Source organism: Mesoplodon densirostris, chromosome 12 (genome assembly GCF_025265405.1).
Source record: "Mesoplodon densirostris isolate mMesDen1 chromosome 12, mMesDen1 primary haplotype, whole genome shotgun sequence".
Classification (NCBI taxonomy): Eukaryota; Metazoa; Chordata; class Mammalia; order Artiodactyla; family Ziphiidae; genus Mesoplodon; species Mesoplodon densirostris.
In genome coordinates this window covers 82,157,499-82,173,606 of record NC_082672.1, presented here as the reverse complement: position 1 = coordinate 82,173,606, position 16,108 = coordinate 82,157,499, and the positions used below count along the sequence as shown (strand labels likewise).

Genomic DNA, 16,108 nt, shown 5'->3' with positions numbered 1-16,108 from the left:
GCTGTTAGCCTAGCTCAGCTTCGCTGAAAACCTGTCAGTAGCCCAAATTAATGTTAGTATTTCACTAATTTTAATGCATTTTCACGTAATGAAACTTATTACAAAAATTTATTCTCATTACATACACCTTTTGGTGGGTGTTTGTGGTTCTTGTATCATGAACATATTTCCTTACTATTCAACTTCCGACAGATGGTAACATGGTATAAGTAATTCATGTAGGGAACAGAAAACTACACAGAACTATAAGGGAAAGTAGGGGACCATGATTAGTCAAAGAAGCTTTCGGGGAAATGAATTTACCCAGGATTTACTTGATCCTGGAGCGCTAGGCTAAAATTTAACAAACAGCTGTTGCATAGTTCGGCCCCATGAAATCTTTTTACTGTTTCATTTCAAAGTAGATAAAGTAGTAAGAAAAGTACCACCAAATAAAACACTATGTGGTAAACACAAAATTAAAGGGCTACTGAGAAAGAGGGATCAGCTTGTCTTTTTATCACAGAAAAAAATTTATTGTGTTAACAGCATTTTCACTGCTATGACAACATCTGAACGAGCTTGAAACCCTTTAAAGATGGACCTCAATACAGCAACATTATAGGAGACAAAATTTACTTTTATTTCTTTTTTTAAAATAAAGATAGCAAAAAGTGAAATTTTAATGCTACATTCCTTAATATCGATAAAAAATTTCCAACTCAAGTTTAAATACTTTTGATCTTATTAAAGTATAAAATACTGAATTCTACATTTTAAACACTATTATTTTAAGAATCAGTCATTTCTTCATACTGCCAGCATGCTTCCAATACTTCCACAGTGTCTTAAATAAATATATCTCAAAAAAATCTTGAATTCTGAAAAATAAGCAGGAAAAACCATAAATTGACATACTGTGCCATTCTAATGGGGGTGAGGTGATCTTTGAATCCCCTAGTGATTAGTGAAGCTGAGCATCTGTAACTTGTTGGACACTTGTATGTCTTTGGAGAAATGTCTATTCGAGTCCTGTGCCCATTTTCTAATCAGGTTGTTTTTGTTCAGTGTTAGGAGTTTCCTGTCATAGGCATTAGGCCCTCATATGATATGATTTTCTCCATAGTTTATTCATATGGCTCCCTACTGGACATTTATGTCCAGAGGAATTGCTGGATCAAAAGGTATATGTATTTACAATTGATACATTACCACCTGATTGCTCAGAAGAGGTTATACCAATTTACACCTCCACCAGTTCTATTATATTCCATTATACTCTTACGACTATACAACTTAAAGTTTTTTTCTCACCTCTGAATTAATACTTCTAAGATATATATATAAATATATATATATATATATATATATATAAAACATCTTTATTGGAATATAATTGCTTTACAATGGTGTCTTAGTTTCTGCTTTATAACAAAGTGAATCAGTTCTAAGATATACTAACTAGAATTTAGGTAACAGATAAAGAATAAGATCTCATTTATTATGTTAGTGACTCTTAGAAATAATGCTGATTGTAATAAACGCACTAACAAAGCCTAGTTAAGGAAACCAGGTGTTTGAAAGTCCATGTGTTATGCAAATTTTACCTCTTTTAAGTAGGCTGGTACCACTTTTCAACATAGATGTTAATAATAAAACTTCTTGGATTTTCCTTGGGGTCTTTCCCATTTATTTTCCATTTCTTTTTTCAGTTTATTTGCTTTATATCTCTCAGCCATCACCACAAGATCCTCTGGGACACTCTGAAGCCATTAAACGTGTTATTAGGATTGAGGCGATTCTCATTATATAACAGCTTTTCAACAATCCTCAGAGAATCTCCACAACTGATTACATGACATCTTCCAAACAGAATGGAATGTGTCCCTCTGCATATGCAACACCGAATCTTCAAGGTATGAAAACCAGCCTAGTCTTAAAAAAGCCCGTCAGTAAGTACACGGCCCTCCTGCTAGCGTGGCCCTTCAGTTGCTTCCTGGTGCCTTTGCCTGGTGTCACTTTCTCACCTCGAGGCCTGAGTGTGTCCCCTGCTTCCTCTGTTCTCTCCAACCTCCACCCCACTGGGCTCTTCCTCAGCAGGGTTCAGTGATGCTCACCCCTATTAGATGAGGTTCCCCACTTACATATTAATAGTGCTCATCTTTGCCATGCTACAGCCCTCATAACACGCTTAATTACTTGTTTAATATCTGTATTTCCTGACAGGCAGTAAAGCCCCAGTACTTGGAATAAATGAAATTTGAACCTTAGAAAACAGAGTTGCATCTTCTTACCTGATTTGCTCTTTCCAGAATATTAATTAATTCACCGGCAATCTTCCAATCATTTCTAGTGATAAGGGTAACAGATACCCCGGTCCTCCTTCAAGGGGGAAAAAGTCAATTTAATTTGATTTATAATTTATATTCATGATTCAGCTAGCAAAATAGAACAAAAACAGCAGCAGCAAAACCTCAACTCTTTCACAAGCCCAACTACGTATGATATATTAAGGTTTAGCCATTCAGGGACTTCCCTGGTGGAGCAGTGGTTAAGAATCCGCCTGCCAATGCAGGGGACATGGGTTCGAGCCCTGGTCCAGGAAGATCCCACATGCTGTGGAGCAACGAAGCCCATGCGTTACAACTACTAAGCCTGTGCTCTGGAGCCTGCAAGCCACAGCTACGGAGCCCACATGCCACAGCTACTGAGCCCGCGCGCCTAGAGCCCGTGCTCCGCAACAAGAGAAGCCACCACAATGAGAAGCCCGCACACCGCAACGAACAGTAGCCCCCGCTCGCCGCAACTAGAGAAAGCCTGCACGCAGCAATGAAGACCCAACGCAGCCAAAAAATTAATTAATTAATTAAAAAAAAAGATTTAGCCATTCACATAAGGAGGATGTGGTACATATACACAGTGGAATACTACTCAGCCATAAAAAAAGAACAAAATAATGCCGTTTGTAGCAACATGGATGCCACCAGAGATTATCATGCTAAGTGAAGTAAGCCAGACAAACAAAGACAAATATCATATGGTATCACTTATATGTGGAATCTAAAATATGACACAAGGGACTTCCCTGGCGGTCCAGTGGTTAAGACTTCGCCTTCCAGTACAGGGGGTGAGGGTTCCATCCCCGGTCGGGGAGCTAAGATCCCACATGCCTCATGGCCAAAAAACCAAAACAGAAGCAATACTGTAACAAATTCAATAAAGACTTTAAAAATGCTCCACATCGGGCTTCCCTGGTGGCGCAGTGGTTGAGAGTCCGCCTGCCGATGCAGGGGACTAGGGTTCGTGCCCCGATCCCGGAAGATCCCACATGCCGCGGAGCGGCTGGGCCCGCGAGCCATGGCCGCGGAGCCTGTGTGTCCGGAGCCTGTGCTCCGCAACGGGAGAGGCCACAGCAGTGAGAGGCCCGCGTACAGCAAAAAAAAAAAAAAAAAAAACAAAACAAAAATGCTCCACATCAAAAAAAAATCTAAAAAGTAAATAAAATATGACACAAATGAACCTATCTATGAAACAGAAACAGAATCATGGACATAGAGAACAGGCCTGTGGTTGCCAACGGGGAAGGGGTGGGGGGAGGGATGGAGTGGGAAGTTGGGGTGAGCAGATGTAAGCTTTTATATATAGGATGGGTAGACAACAAGGTCCTCCTGTATAGCACTGGGAACTGTGTTCAATATCCTATGATAAACCATAATGGGAAAGAATATTAAAAAAATGGAATGTATATAAATATGTATATATATATATATGTATAACTGAATCACTTTGCTGTACAGCAGTAATGAACACAACATCATTGTAAATCAACTATACTTCAATTTTAAAAAAAAGATTTAGCCGTTCAAACATCAGTTTGGAACCTAATCTGCAGTTGTTTAAACAGCATGTTACGGGGATTTCATGGTAGTGCTCTCAGAGGGGAAAAAGGTCCTTTTTGTGAAGAGAACGGGGAGCCAGGTTGGATGGACTGACTTACCCTGCTCTCCCGGTGCGCCCTACTCTGTGCACATATTCTTCGATGTTCCGGGGGAAATCGTAATTATAGACGTGTGTGACATCATCAACATCAAGACCACGAGATGCTAAATCGGTAGCAATCAGTATTCGCACTTTCCCTAAAGAGTAAAGCCAAAAGAATACAGAGACATGCTGGTACAAACCAACCCAAGACATATCTGTCCCCTAATATCTGATCAGGTGAACTATCCTTGCTTTTAATATTAAAACTCTTTTAAAGACAGTGAAGACGGGAAAGGGTTACTTAGCCTTTTTTAACTGCTGGCAAGTTACAACACAATAGATTCCAAAGTTCAAAGAGTCCATGAACCACGGCAAAGATATATGCCTCTCAAGTAAATTAAGATAACACCCTCGCTGCAAATTACTGCCTTGATATCCAGGTTTTAAACATTAGCTTGAGATAGTCCTGAGAATCTGATTAATATTTAGAACAAGTATAGTTCTGGGATCTGCAAGCTGAGGGCAGATCTTAGACACGGGATCCATGGAGAAGTGCCCTCACTCAAGCAAGTCCAGGCACTGGACACTTTTTTTTTTTTTTTTTTTTTTTTGCGGTACGCACGCCTCTCACTTTTGGGCCTCTCCCGTTGCGGAGCACAGGCTCCGGACGCGCAGGCTCAGCGGCCATGGCTCACGGGCCCAGCCGCTCCACGGCATGTGGGATCTTCCCGGACCGGGGCACGAACCCGTGCCCCCTGCATCGGCAGGCGGACTCTCAACCACTGCGCCACCAGGGAAGCCCCAGGCACTGGACACTTTTAAACTGCAATACTAATTGTATAAATGTACCTGTTTTAAAGTTTTTTAATGCTCTCTCTCGATCACTCTGTTCTCTGTTGCCATGCAGAGACTCTACTGATATATGCTGGATACTCAGGTCACTTGATAAATGATCAGCCCTGAAGCAAAAGATAAAGTCAGGGGTCTAAGTGCTTATTCTCATACCACCATCAATTCATTACTGTTACTTCCACTGGCAAGAGTCTGAAGTAATGTGCATATTGTAAGACATACACCCCCCCATATGAAATGCGTATACACATAGAAACAATGCCAAAACAAACCATGACTGATGATTTGAATGTAAAAAATATATACTCACATAGCTTTCCGGCTAACAAATATTATGACTTTGTCTTTGGGAGACAGGCTGTCGATGAAAGTTTGGATATGCGATCGTTTCTCGTCTTCTGTGGTGACAATTATATTTTGCTTCACGGTACTTACAGCCTAAAGGACTCAGATATCATAGTTCATCAATATTAATGGACAAACCCCATATATTGGCTCGAAATCCATCTTATTTCTATCATTGGTTAAATGTTCTAATAAACTGCTAGCAGGAAAAATGGCAGGTTCTTGCAAAATCACCGGTTCCTACCCAAGGATTTATGGCTCAGTCTTTCACTTTTTACCAGTGAGTCACCTACGCTAAGCTGGGAACTCTTGAATATGTGGCAGTGTGTTGAAAGCAGCTGGTTACTACTGTTGGAAAAGGAATAACCACGGTTTGAGGCCAAGCTTACAAAACTATCGCCATGAATTTGGATATAGCCTTTGCAATAAAGATGTTCAGCTGATGACACAAAGAGTTTCCATTCAATAAGTATTTCGACAACACAAAATTTCAAAGTATCACTGGTACCATTTTACTGACCCAGAGATAAAATAGATTCTGAAGGATTTATCCTGTCTTTCGTGAAATCTCATGAAATGAGCCTAGGGCAATGACCCATTATTAATTACCAGTGATTTAAGTAAAACGTCAATTTTCATTAATGACTAGTTGAAAGGCCAATCTCAATTATGAAGTGAAAGGCCAGAGAGCTTTACAATGGCAAAACATTTCCATAATTAATAAGATATAAATAGTAATTAAAAACAAGCTTACAACTAGATCCAAAGTACCAACATACACAATCATGGGCTCTTTCAAATAAGATTGTGCGAGTCTACGGACAGCACATGGCCACGTTGCACTGGAGATAAAACATAATACATAAACATTAAAAATTTATTATAAAACAAACATTACTAAATTTCCCTAAGAATGCTATGAACCAAGTTACTGATGAAAGACAAACTTACTACTTTTTAATGAGGCCAATTTCACAGAAAACATTTGCTTCACAATGAATTGCTCAATGAAGCTACTAGATTAAACCTTTAAATAAGTTCAATAGGTTTGTAAACAAAAGGTGAAGAAGAGCTATACCTTTCTAATCTATGAAAAGGTACAGTGAATTGAGGTGTTAGTGTTCTCTCAGCCTTTATAAAGAAGGCAAAAAAACCCAGTATTTTTCATACATTGTTGGCAGGTAAAGCCAAATGCTCATGCCAAATAGAAACATTTTAACTGTACCGATGATTGGATATGTTAATTCAGATGTTTCTTCAACCATATATTGTGAAAGTAACCAGCTTCTGTACTTTCACACTAATTACAAAGATGGGAGGTTTAGTACGAAAACAAAATGAATAAATTTAGTCTTCTTCCCCAATCACACTCTTCTGCTGCCTCAGCTTTATCTTTGCCAAAAAGTATTCTGGACAGGTGATTACTTTTTCCAATCTGAGACCCCCCGATGAAACAGTCTCCCCTGCATTTTTTATAGAAATCTTATTCTTTTTCAAACATTTATTTATTTACTTAGGCTGTGCCAGGTCTTAGTTGCAGCACGTGGGATCTAGTTCTCTGACTAGGGATCGAACCCGGGCCCCCTGCATTGGAAGTGCACTGTTTTAACCGCTGTACCACCAGGGAAGTCCCTAGAAATCTTATTTTTAATTCAGAAAACCCAATAGTCATTGCTAAACTGTTACACTGAGTTGCTATACTAAGTGATGACGTATCTTTCACCAAAGGATCTCAACATACTTTTAAGAAAGGCTCTAAAATCAAATGGATTTGGTTCCACTGATTTCTACTTTGCAGACTAGCAAATTAAACATATACCTACCTTGTCATAACTGTCTGCCTGTCTGGGCGTACATCTAATAAAATCTTCATTATCTGGGGTTCAAATCCCATATCCAGCATCTTGTCAGCTTCATCTAAGACCTGCATGAAAAATGGTTCAAATAGGGGAATTCCCTGGTGGTCCAGTGATTAGGACTCTGCGCTTTCACCGCTGAGGGCCCGGGTTCCATCCCTGGTCAGGGAACTAAGATCCCGCGAGCTGTGCAGTATGGCCAAAAAAAAAAAAAGATGGCTAGATTAGGTATGGAAGGTAGCTAATATGTATGTTCTGCCTTTATGAATGCTAAGGTAATTGATTTCCTCCACTACCTAAGCTATCTATAGTTGCAACACAGATTGAGTTAAGTTTGCCAACTAGCAGTTTCCAAATCTATTTAATGACAAAACAATTTCAGTGTCTATTCATTCATAAAAAAATAAAAAAATAAAATATTCATTCATGTGGAATTCTTTTGTACTTACCTACATTTTCTAATATTTATATAATACTAAAATGGAATGATCTTAAAATCCGTATTTTAACAAACTAGAGGGAATGAAAAACATTCCTAGGATTTAAAACCATTACGAAATGGAGAGCCATTCTAAAGGGTTTGATAGAGTTCAGTTCTTCCTCCCGGGACCCTGAACCCCTGCTCCACGATTACCAGGTAGGATACGCTCTTCAGGTACACAAAGTTATTCATTTGTAGATCGTGGAGTCTTCCGGGAGTGGCAATAATGATATCGACACCTTTCGCTAAGTCTTTTATTTGTCCATCTCTATCGCCACCACCATATATACAAACACTTAAAAAAAAAATACAGAGATTCATGTCCACGTGGGGAATATCCCATCACAATTCAAAATCCCAACCAACCTAAGCATTTTGGGTATAAAATAGAAAGTACATAAATCAAAAGTCTCAGGTAGTACAGTATTGGCCCCTTTCTGAGAACCATCCACACCCACCAACCCACAGGGACGTGTCCTACAAGAGCCACGTTCGCATCCTTGTTATATGACCCCACCACCCAGGTTACAGTCGATGTGGATCAGGGGTAAGTAAGCCTGACCCACGCTGAGCCAATCAGCTTCTCAGGATGTGTGAAAATAACGGGGAGGATGTCTACAGCTACAAATGGTTTGAATGCTGATGCAGGAATGGTCAAAGACAAGACTCACCTTTTAAGACCTTTATATGAATATTTACGGCACTCAGCTTCCACTTGCAGAGCTAGTTCTCGAGTTGGGGTGAGGATTAACATGCCCGGCCCATTCCTGGCTCTTTGGAGAGAAAACGTTAGTAAAATACCCATCTCAGATATACAGGACCTTCATTCAGTGCCTGCAATGAGGGAATTCCCTGGCAGTCCACTGGTTAGGACTCCAAGCTTTCATCTGCTGAGGGCCTGGGTTCAATCCCTGGTCAGGGAACTAAGATCCCACAAGCCTCGAGGTACAGCCAAAGGAAAAAAAAAAAAAAAAAAAGGCAGCAATGAGTGTCAAAGCCACAAACAAGCACCACACATAAAAAGTGGAGAAATAAAGAAAAACAGCCAACAAAAAAATCCAGACACCAGCCTTTTCATTAAACAGGGCCAGAGCTTTCCTGTGTCAGACATTCTCACAGAATTGTACTGGACACGGTAATTTAAACAATTTGTTTCCAGTGTATCACTATTAAGACTTTTGGTGGACACTACCTATTGCTTCCTAAAAATGTTTTGTCCATTTATAGCTTACCAGAACAACACAAGTGCATCTGCCCGAGACTAGGCATTACCTTTCGACCAAGGCAATCGAAGAAACTTTCATTGCATTTTTGGAATCCATATCTGTTAAACCCCTAAAGAGAACCCAGATGTAATAATTCTTACAGAGGTTGTGAGTCAATATGAATAAATCCAGGCATTAAGTAGGACAATGTCTTCCCCGTTCCAGTCTGAGCTACTCCTATAAGATCTACTCCTTGTAGAATGATTGGCCATGCCTGTGACTGAAACAGAATGAGAAATATTAAAATAAAAAGTGCATTTCTTTCTGTCAAGCATTCCTTCCTCCTCTCCCAGCTCCAAACTTCTCAGCATTTTGAGTGCTAGGCAGCGGTGGAGGTGCTGGGGGGACACTTATAAGAGACAGCTGCTCCCTGGTGTTCTAACGACCAGAAATTGAGGGGGGAAAGTCGCTGAAATGTTAGAATTAAAGAAAGCATACCTGAATTGGTGTTGGCTTTTGAAAACCTGCCTTTTGAAGGTTTCTCATAACTTCAGGATAACAGTGAAATGCATCCTCAAAATTACCAACAGGGTTGGGAAGAGGACGTTTCTCACCACCTTTCAAGTCATCACACATTATATTATAATTTTCCCTCCTTTAGGGAAACAGGAACAAGGATTAGTGGCTTTGGTCACTTTACTCTCCAAGCAAGAAATTTTTTCCAACATTAGTTCAGGTCATATCTAGAAATTCAACTGCAACTGATTAAAATTAGACTGTTGGTTAAGTTACAGTAAAATGTAGTAAGAAATAGAAGCCAGCCCATCTTTTTTTACCAGAATAGTTCCAGAGAAGGAAAAAAATTACACTGTATGCATGAATGGGCCAATGAAAATTTCATGGAAAGGTTAAGAATAGAGCCTGAAAATTATATGCTTCATAAATCAAAGTCAGATTTGGCAAATGCCTGAGGGCCTATAATGTTTCACACACATTTCCCTAATTAATCCTCAACAATACTTTGAAGTGGGAATTATTCTCATTCGACAGGTGATCTTTAGTCACCTGTATATGCTCAGGGCCCTATCCCAATCCTAGAATAACTGCTCTGTCTGCTATACCATACTATCTTAGTTTTATAACAGATATTAATAGAAAAAATGTTGCCATTATGACCTATAATTCCAGATAATACGGACCAAAGAGTAAGAAATTTTTCTAATATTCAGATATCAGATCAATTTCTCATGATTTTCAACACTTGTAAAAATAATTCTCAAAAACTGCTAATACAGCAGGCACTAACCACATGTCTCTTTAAATTTAAAATTTCAAATTCAGTTCCTCAATTATATTAGCTACCTTTTAAGTGTTTAATAGCCACATATGGATAGTAACTACTCTAGACACAAATATAGCCCATTTCCCTCTTCGCCAAAAGTTTTATGGGATAGCAATGCTCTAATGTATATGATGTAGGGTGCAACTCAGTTTTCTTTTGAATAGGAAGCTACAGTTTCAAATGCAATCATTTCAAATCTTTTCCTAATGGGTTAGTTTACCAGCATAACTCTACAAATACTCAATAAAAAGTAGTAAAACTATTCACCTCCAATTGTCTGCTTGGTCTTGTGACATTGAACTTGTTGTTTCTGACTCCATGTAAAAGTTTTTCTTAATTGGAGGTAAACCTGGGACAAAAACCAAAATTTTAACTTGGATGATTTATAAGCATTTACATTTCATTGACATTTATTCAAAGCAACAGAAATCAAACAAAATATATATCAGGTTCACCTTGCAGAGATACAGTTCTAGACAGCCGTCCCACACTTTGCCAGCAAAGCTTCTGCCAGCCTCTAAGAGATCTCCATTTTTGCTTTGGCTTTCAATTACACTTTTCACCCAAGAAAGAGATCTTTAATAATTAAATATAAAAGAAAAGAAACCATGCTTCACAAGACACACAGCCATCACAAGGGACGAGCCTTCTCTCATAGTAAGCTAACTTTCTTTTCTTTGAGGGTCCATCCCATTACTGTTTAGGAAGACAATATTTATCCTTATTCTATCCTCTACTTTGAAGCTACTTTGTTTCCTTTTTTAAATGCTTATCATACTTCCACCAAACTTACGTCCTTTTTCTGCGCCCCACCTCCACCCAGATCTCCCAACACGTGTTGCTGAGATGGCGTGGGCTAGGCTGACCACCAGAGTGGAGTGAACCCTTGTTAGTATTTGTCACACGGTAGTGTCCACTGTGTGACTTTAAATAAATGAGGTTGTCCCACTACCTCATTCTGATCAAATCAATGCCTGAATTTACTCTGAAATTCAGTGAATAAGGTAGAACATTATACTCCATATATAGTTCCAAGTGAGAATTAAAAAAACCCATTTCTTCAAGAACTGTATGAACTTATTAAACGTTTTCCCCTTTTTACGTTGCCCTTCTTGGCCAGGACACTACAAGATCAATTTTTGCTCAGTCATAGCAAAAATGTTAACTCCCGGTTGGCATGTGTACTCACTTCATTGCCCTTTTGGCCCAATTTTCCATTTTTATTAAACTTGTGCAGCGAGTTACCTCAAATAAGACAAGGTATTAATAAGTTTTAACTTTCCATTTGTAACGTAAACTGCAACACAGACATAGAAATATCATGTCCTAGAGACTAAGTGCAGCATTTCAAATTCTACTGTCATTTTGCATATAGATTTCATTACTAAGAGCAACACATTTTTTATAGAGGCTAAAACCTCAATTACTAGGAACAACAATACCGCAGGTAAGTGTTGGGATCCAGCACTAACCTGCCCACTTTTCTTTGCTGTGTTTCAAAATATTTTCTCGGAACTTATCCCAATCAACCAATTTCTGATTTCCTGAAACATCTTTCCTTGCATCTTTTCTATCCGAAGGTTGGACAACAGCAACACCTGTTAAAAATATTCCAAATTAGTTTCCAAACCAATCCTACCAGTATAAAATCCAAAACAATTTTATTATTTTCTGTTTTAATAACCCAACAATAATAATGCTTGAAACATTAAATTTAGGAATTTAGTACCACAGTGCCGTGACAATTCTGGTCACGGTTTGCCAGTTATTTACTTCAGATTTCTGAAATGCAAAAAAAAATTACTGGAGCAGTTAAAAAGCATGAGAACCTAGTGTCTGATAATAAATAACACATCACTTTTCATTACAATAATTCTGTGTGCCAGATGTTACCCCAGGTAAACAGAAGAAACAGTGTCTTAGAGGCTTTTTAGAGGTTCTTTCCCAAGAAACACTAAGAGGCAATGCTGCCATCTGAACCCAAGACTCTTCTCCTTGTTGCTTCTGGAAATAGTTCAATAATGGCTTTTTCTCTAGTCCAAGTAGATCTGAGATTTTTTAAAAATATCAAACAATTAGGCACTTTTCAAAGTTAGTCACATTCCAGGGAAGGGACCATAGACAGGAGGCCAGGACTAATCCTTGCTGTACCATCGATAATGAAGTGTATTAAAAGGTTATTTTGTTTTTACTCAAAAGTAAAACGGCTAGGCTTAACAGCAGATATTAAGTGTCTTAGTTTGAGGAAAAGTATCCTGGATTTCATAGAAAAAAATTCTGTAACAGATTAGATTTAATGATGGCAAGCCAAAGCTTTGTTATCAGGAAAAGCAGTTATAATATGGCTTATAACACTGAATAAAACATTTAAAATTTTACAGGGCTTTAGTGGGCAAAAATTACTTACCAACTTTGGGTTGTGTTTTGTAGTCTTCTTGTTGTTGAACAAGATTATCTATCACTGTTTTCGCTTTGCTCTGCATTGCCTTGGTGCCAAAAATTCTTACTTCCGCTTCAGGGTACCCTTTTATTATCTAGATACAAGGGGGGAAATAGGTGAGATAAGTCCCTTCACCGTCCCCCACCCCCCGCACTCAACCTCAAATAGGACAAAAGTGTAAAGGAAATACAGGATTGCTATCAATCAGCATCTAAGATATAATGAATGGACTACAGCTTAGGTGAGTTCTTAAAAAGAAGTATGAAGAGCTTTGGCAACTTACCTAAGTTACCACAGTATGTTAATAATTGAAGAGAAATTAGAGTTAGGAATGAACCATAGTTCATCCTCTTTAAGGATTTAAGAACCCAAATAATTTACCTGTATTTTGGTGAATGTTGAGCTCTGGATCTCTTTTATTTTTGACCCACCATGCCCTGTTTATAAAAATAAAGGAATTTTTTTAAAAAAATTGAAATCAGTTATGGGGAACCTACTACCGACTCTGCTCAAAGCCTTCTCTAGCTCTTCCCAAATCATCCAAAGGCTCCTAGGGTTCAGTCATCACTTTCAGTTTGGAAAAAGGGAAGCAGGCGCTTTCTATTCCAAATTGTGGTGGGTGGTAGGAGGTTCCTTTCCCAGAGGTAGACACTAAGGATTCACCACCAGACCAAGGAAAGACTAATTGGATCCAAAGTGTTGGCAAGGATGTGAAGAAACTGGAACCCTTACACACAACTCAACCAAAAAAGTCCAATTAAAAAATGGCCAAAGGTCTTGAATAGACCTTTCTTCGAAGACATATTTATGACCAACAGGTGTATATGAAAAGATGATGAAATCATCAGAGATATGCAAATCAAAACCACAATGAGATATCACCTGTTAGAATGGCTCTCATCAAAAAGACAAGGGAGGGGGCTTCCCTGGTGGCGCAGTGGTTGAGAGTCCGCCTGCCGATGCAGGGGATGCGGGTTCGTGCCCCGGTCTGGGAAGATCCCACATACCGCGGAGCGGCTGGGCCCATGAGCCATGGCCGCTGAGCCTGCGCGTCCGGAGCCTGTGCTCCGCAACGGGAGAGGCCACAACAGTGAGAGGCCCGCGTACCGCAAAAAAAAAAAAAAAAAAAAAAAGACAAGGGATATGGGGCTTCCCTAGTGGCGCAGTGGTTAAGAATCTGCCTGCCAATGCAGGGAACACAGGTTCGAGCCCTGGTCCGGGAAGATCCCACATGCCGCGGAGCAACTAAGCCCATGCACCACAACTACTGAGCCTGCGCTCTAGAGCCCGCACATGACAATGAGAAGCCCACGCACTGCAACAAAGAGTAGTACCCACTCACCACAATTAGAGAAAGCCCGGGCACAGCAACGAAGACCCAATACAGCCAAAAATAAAAACAAACAAATAAATAAATTTATTTAAAAAAAAGACAAGGGATAACAAGTTGGCGAGGATGTGGAGAAAGGGAACCCTTATGCACTGTGAGTGGGAATGTAAATTGGTGCAGTCACTATGGAAACAGTATGCAGAGTCCTTTAAAAACTAAAAACAGAACAACCATGTGATCCAGCAATCCCACTTCTGGGAATTTATACACAAGAATTGAAACTAGGATCTCAGAAAGATATCTGCATTCCCATATTCATCATTATTCACAATAGCTAGGAGGTGGAAATCACCTAAATATCTGTCAACAGACGACTGGATGACAAAAATGTGGCATATGCATACAATGCAAGTTTTCAGCCTTAAAAGGAAATCCTGCCATTTGTGACAACACATATAAACCCTGAGGACATTACACTGAGATAAGCCAATCACAAAAAACTGCAGATTCCACTTCTATGAGGTGTCTGGTGGCTGCCAGGGATGGGGGAATGGGGAAATGAGTTGTTGAGAGGTAGATTCAGTCGTGCAACATGAAAACCTTCTGCAGATCTACCACACCTAAGAACGTTGTTCTTAGGGTCAACAATACTGTAAATGTATGTTGTTTACCACAATTTTAAAAGGGGGGCAAACCTTACTTCCAATCATTTCCAAATGCTTTTCAAAAACGAATTTGTAAGACTCACGCTATACTAAGAAAAAGAACACTTTTTTCGGCAGAGTAATCATATTCAAGTAACAGAAACTAAGTGCAAGGTACGGCTAATGTTCCGAGCAGCCCTTTAATACCCTACGCCTTCTTATCTTGGGTTAATGGCTCTCCCCGGTGCTCAAACGGACTGACCCCTTTGTTGTTCATTTTGGGGTAAGCTGCCAAAGGTCTGACCTTTCATCCCAAAGATTTCTTAAGTCTAAGAGTTGGCTCTCCCAAAACATCGTCTCTATAAAACTATAGAGATACATTAAACGCCATCACTCTAGCACCAAAGCGTATCACAAAGGTCCCGTGGGGACCCGAGCCGCCCCAGTGGCCACTGATTGGAGGCGAGGCGGGAGGGGCGGGGATGCCACAGGCCCCGCCCCGCCTCACCCTCCCCGGCCCGCCCGCGCACGCCCTCCGCTCTCACCGATCACCGCGCCCACCCAGTCGTTATTCAGGCTGAAGGAGAGCGGCGGCTCCTGGAAACCAGCTCCCACGGGCTGCTGGACGCCGGAGTGGCCCCTCCAGCCGCCACCTCCGCCGGCCTTCTGGCCTCTGCGACCGCCTTGGCTCGGCTCCTCCGGCCTCCTTTCCGGAGCCCGAGGCATAGCCGCGCCCCGCCGACAAGCAACGACCCAGGAGGAGGCGTTGGCGCCGGCTTCCGGCCGAGACATGGCTCCGCGAACAGGATCCGGCACCTCCAGCGTCTTCCAGCAGGCCCTGCACACTCGAGATGCCGTCGAAGGCTCGTCCGCGAGGGCAGCCACGCAGCCGCTGCTCAAGGCGCGCGCGCCGACGCCCCGCCCAGGCCGCTGCCCATTGGCGAACGCAGCGCTGTGAGCGGGGCTGGTCCAATGGGCTTCCTCCATCCTGCACTCCCTGCATCCTGCGCGCGCGCTTGAGTAAGTCCTTGCGCGGGCCTTGTCCTTCTCTGCTGTGGGCTGTCCGGGGGTCTCTGTGCTTTCTGGCTACACACCCGCTCCTGGGACCCGCATCTCAGGGGCGCAGAAAGCGCAGTCACGTTTAACAGCCGGACCCAATACAGTCATTAAAAATTTGAAACAAAAGGTTGACAACAGCGTTCACCATTGCTGTGTGAGCAACACTTTGATATAGTTAAGCATATGTTAGGTTTTTAAATGGTGGTTGTCATAATTGGAAAAGATACATGTACCCCAACATTCATAGCGGCACTATTGTAATAGCCAAGACATGGAAGCAACCTAGGTGTTCATCCACAGATGAATGGATAAAGAAGATGTGATATGTATACACAATGGAATACTACTAAGATATAAAAAAAAATGAAATAATGCCATTTGCAGCAACATGATTTGACCTAGAGATTATCATACTAAGTGAAGTAAGCCAGACAAAGATAAATATCATACGATATTGCTTATATGTGGAATCTAAAAAAAAAATGATACCAATGAACTTATTTCCAAAACAAAATAGGCTCACAGACATAGAAAACAAACTTATAGTTACGAAAGGGGAAGCAGAGGGAGGGATAAATTAGGAGTTTGGGATTA

General features: G+C 40.7%; 1 protein-coding gene across 1 annotated transcript; it reads right to left on the bottom strand.

Annotated features, from left to right (window-relative positions):
• Positions 1 to 769: 769 nt before the first annotated feature.
• On the bottom strand, positions 770 to 15,458 carry DDX43 (DEAD-box helicase 43). The gene is given in 18 exon segments (XM_060114982.1): positions 770 to 860; positions 1,587 to 1,742; positions 2,274 to 2,361; positions 3,977 to 4,115; positions 4,810 to 4,919; positions 5,123 to 5,250; positions 5,912 to 5,999; positions 6,981 to 7,081; positions 7,648 to 7,789; positions 8,166 to 8,267; positions 8,861 to 8,979; positions 9,198 to 9,354; positions 10,309 to 10,390; positions 11,514 to 11,639; positions 12,449 to 12,575; positions 12,863 to 12,918; positions 15,001 to 15,359; positions 15,361 to 15,458. Coding segments are annotated over 17 exon segments (2,139 nt in total). The 3' UTR covers positions 770 to 860; positions 1,587 to 1,625.
• Positions 15,459 to 16,108: the final 650 nt, after the last annotated feature.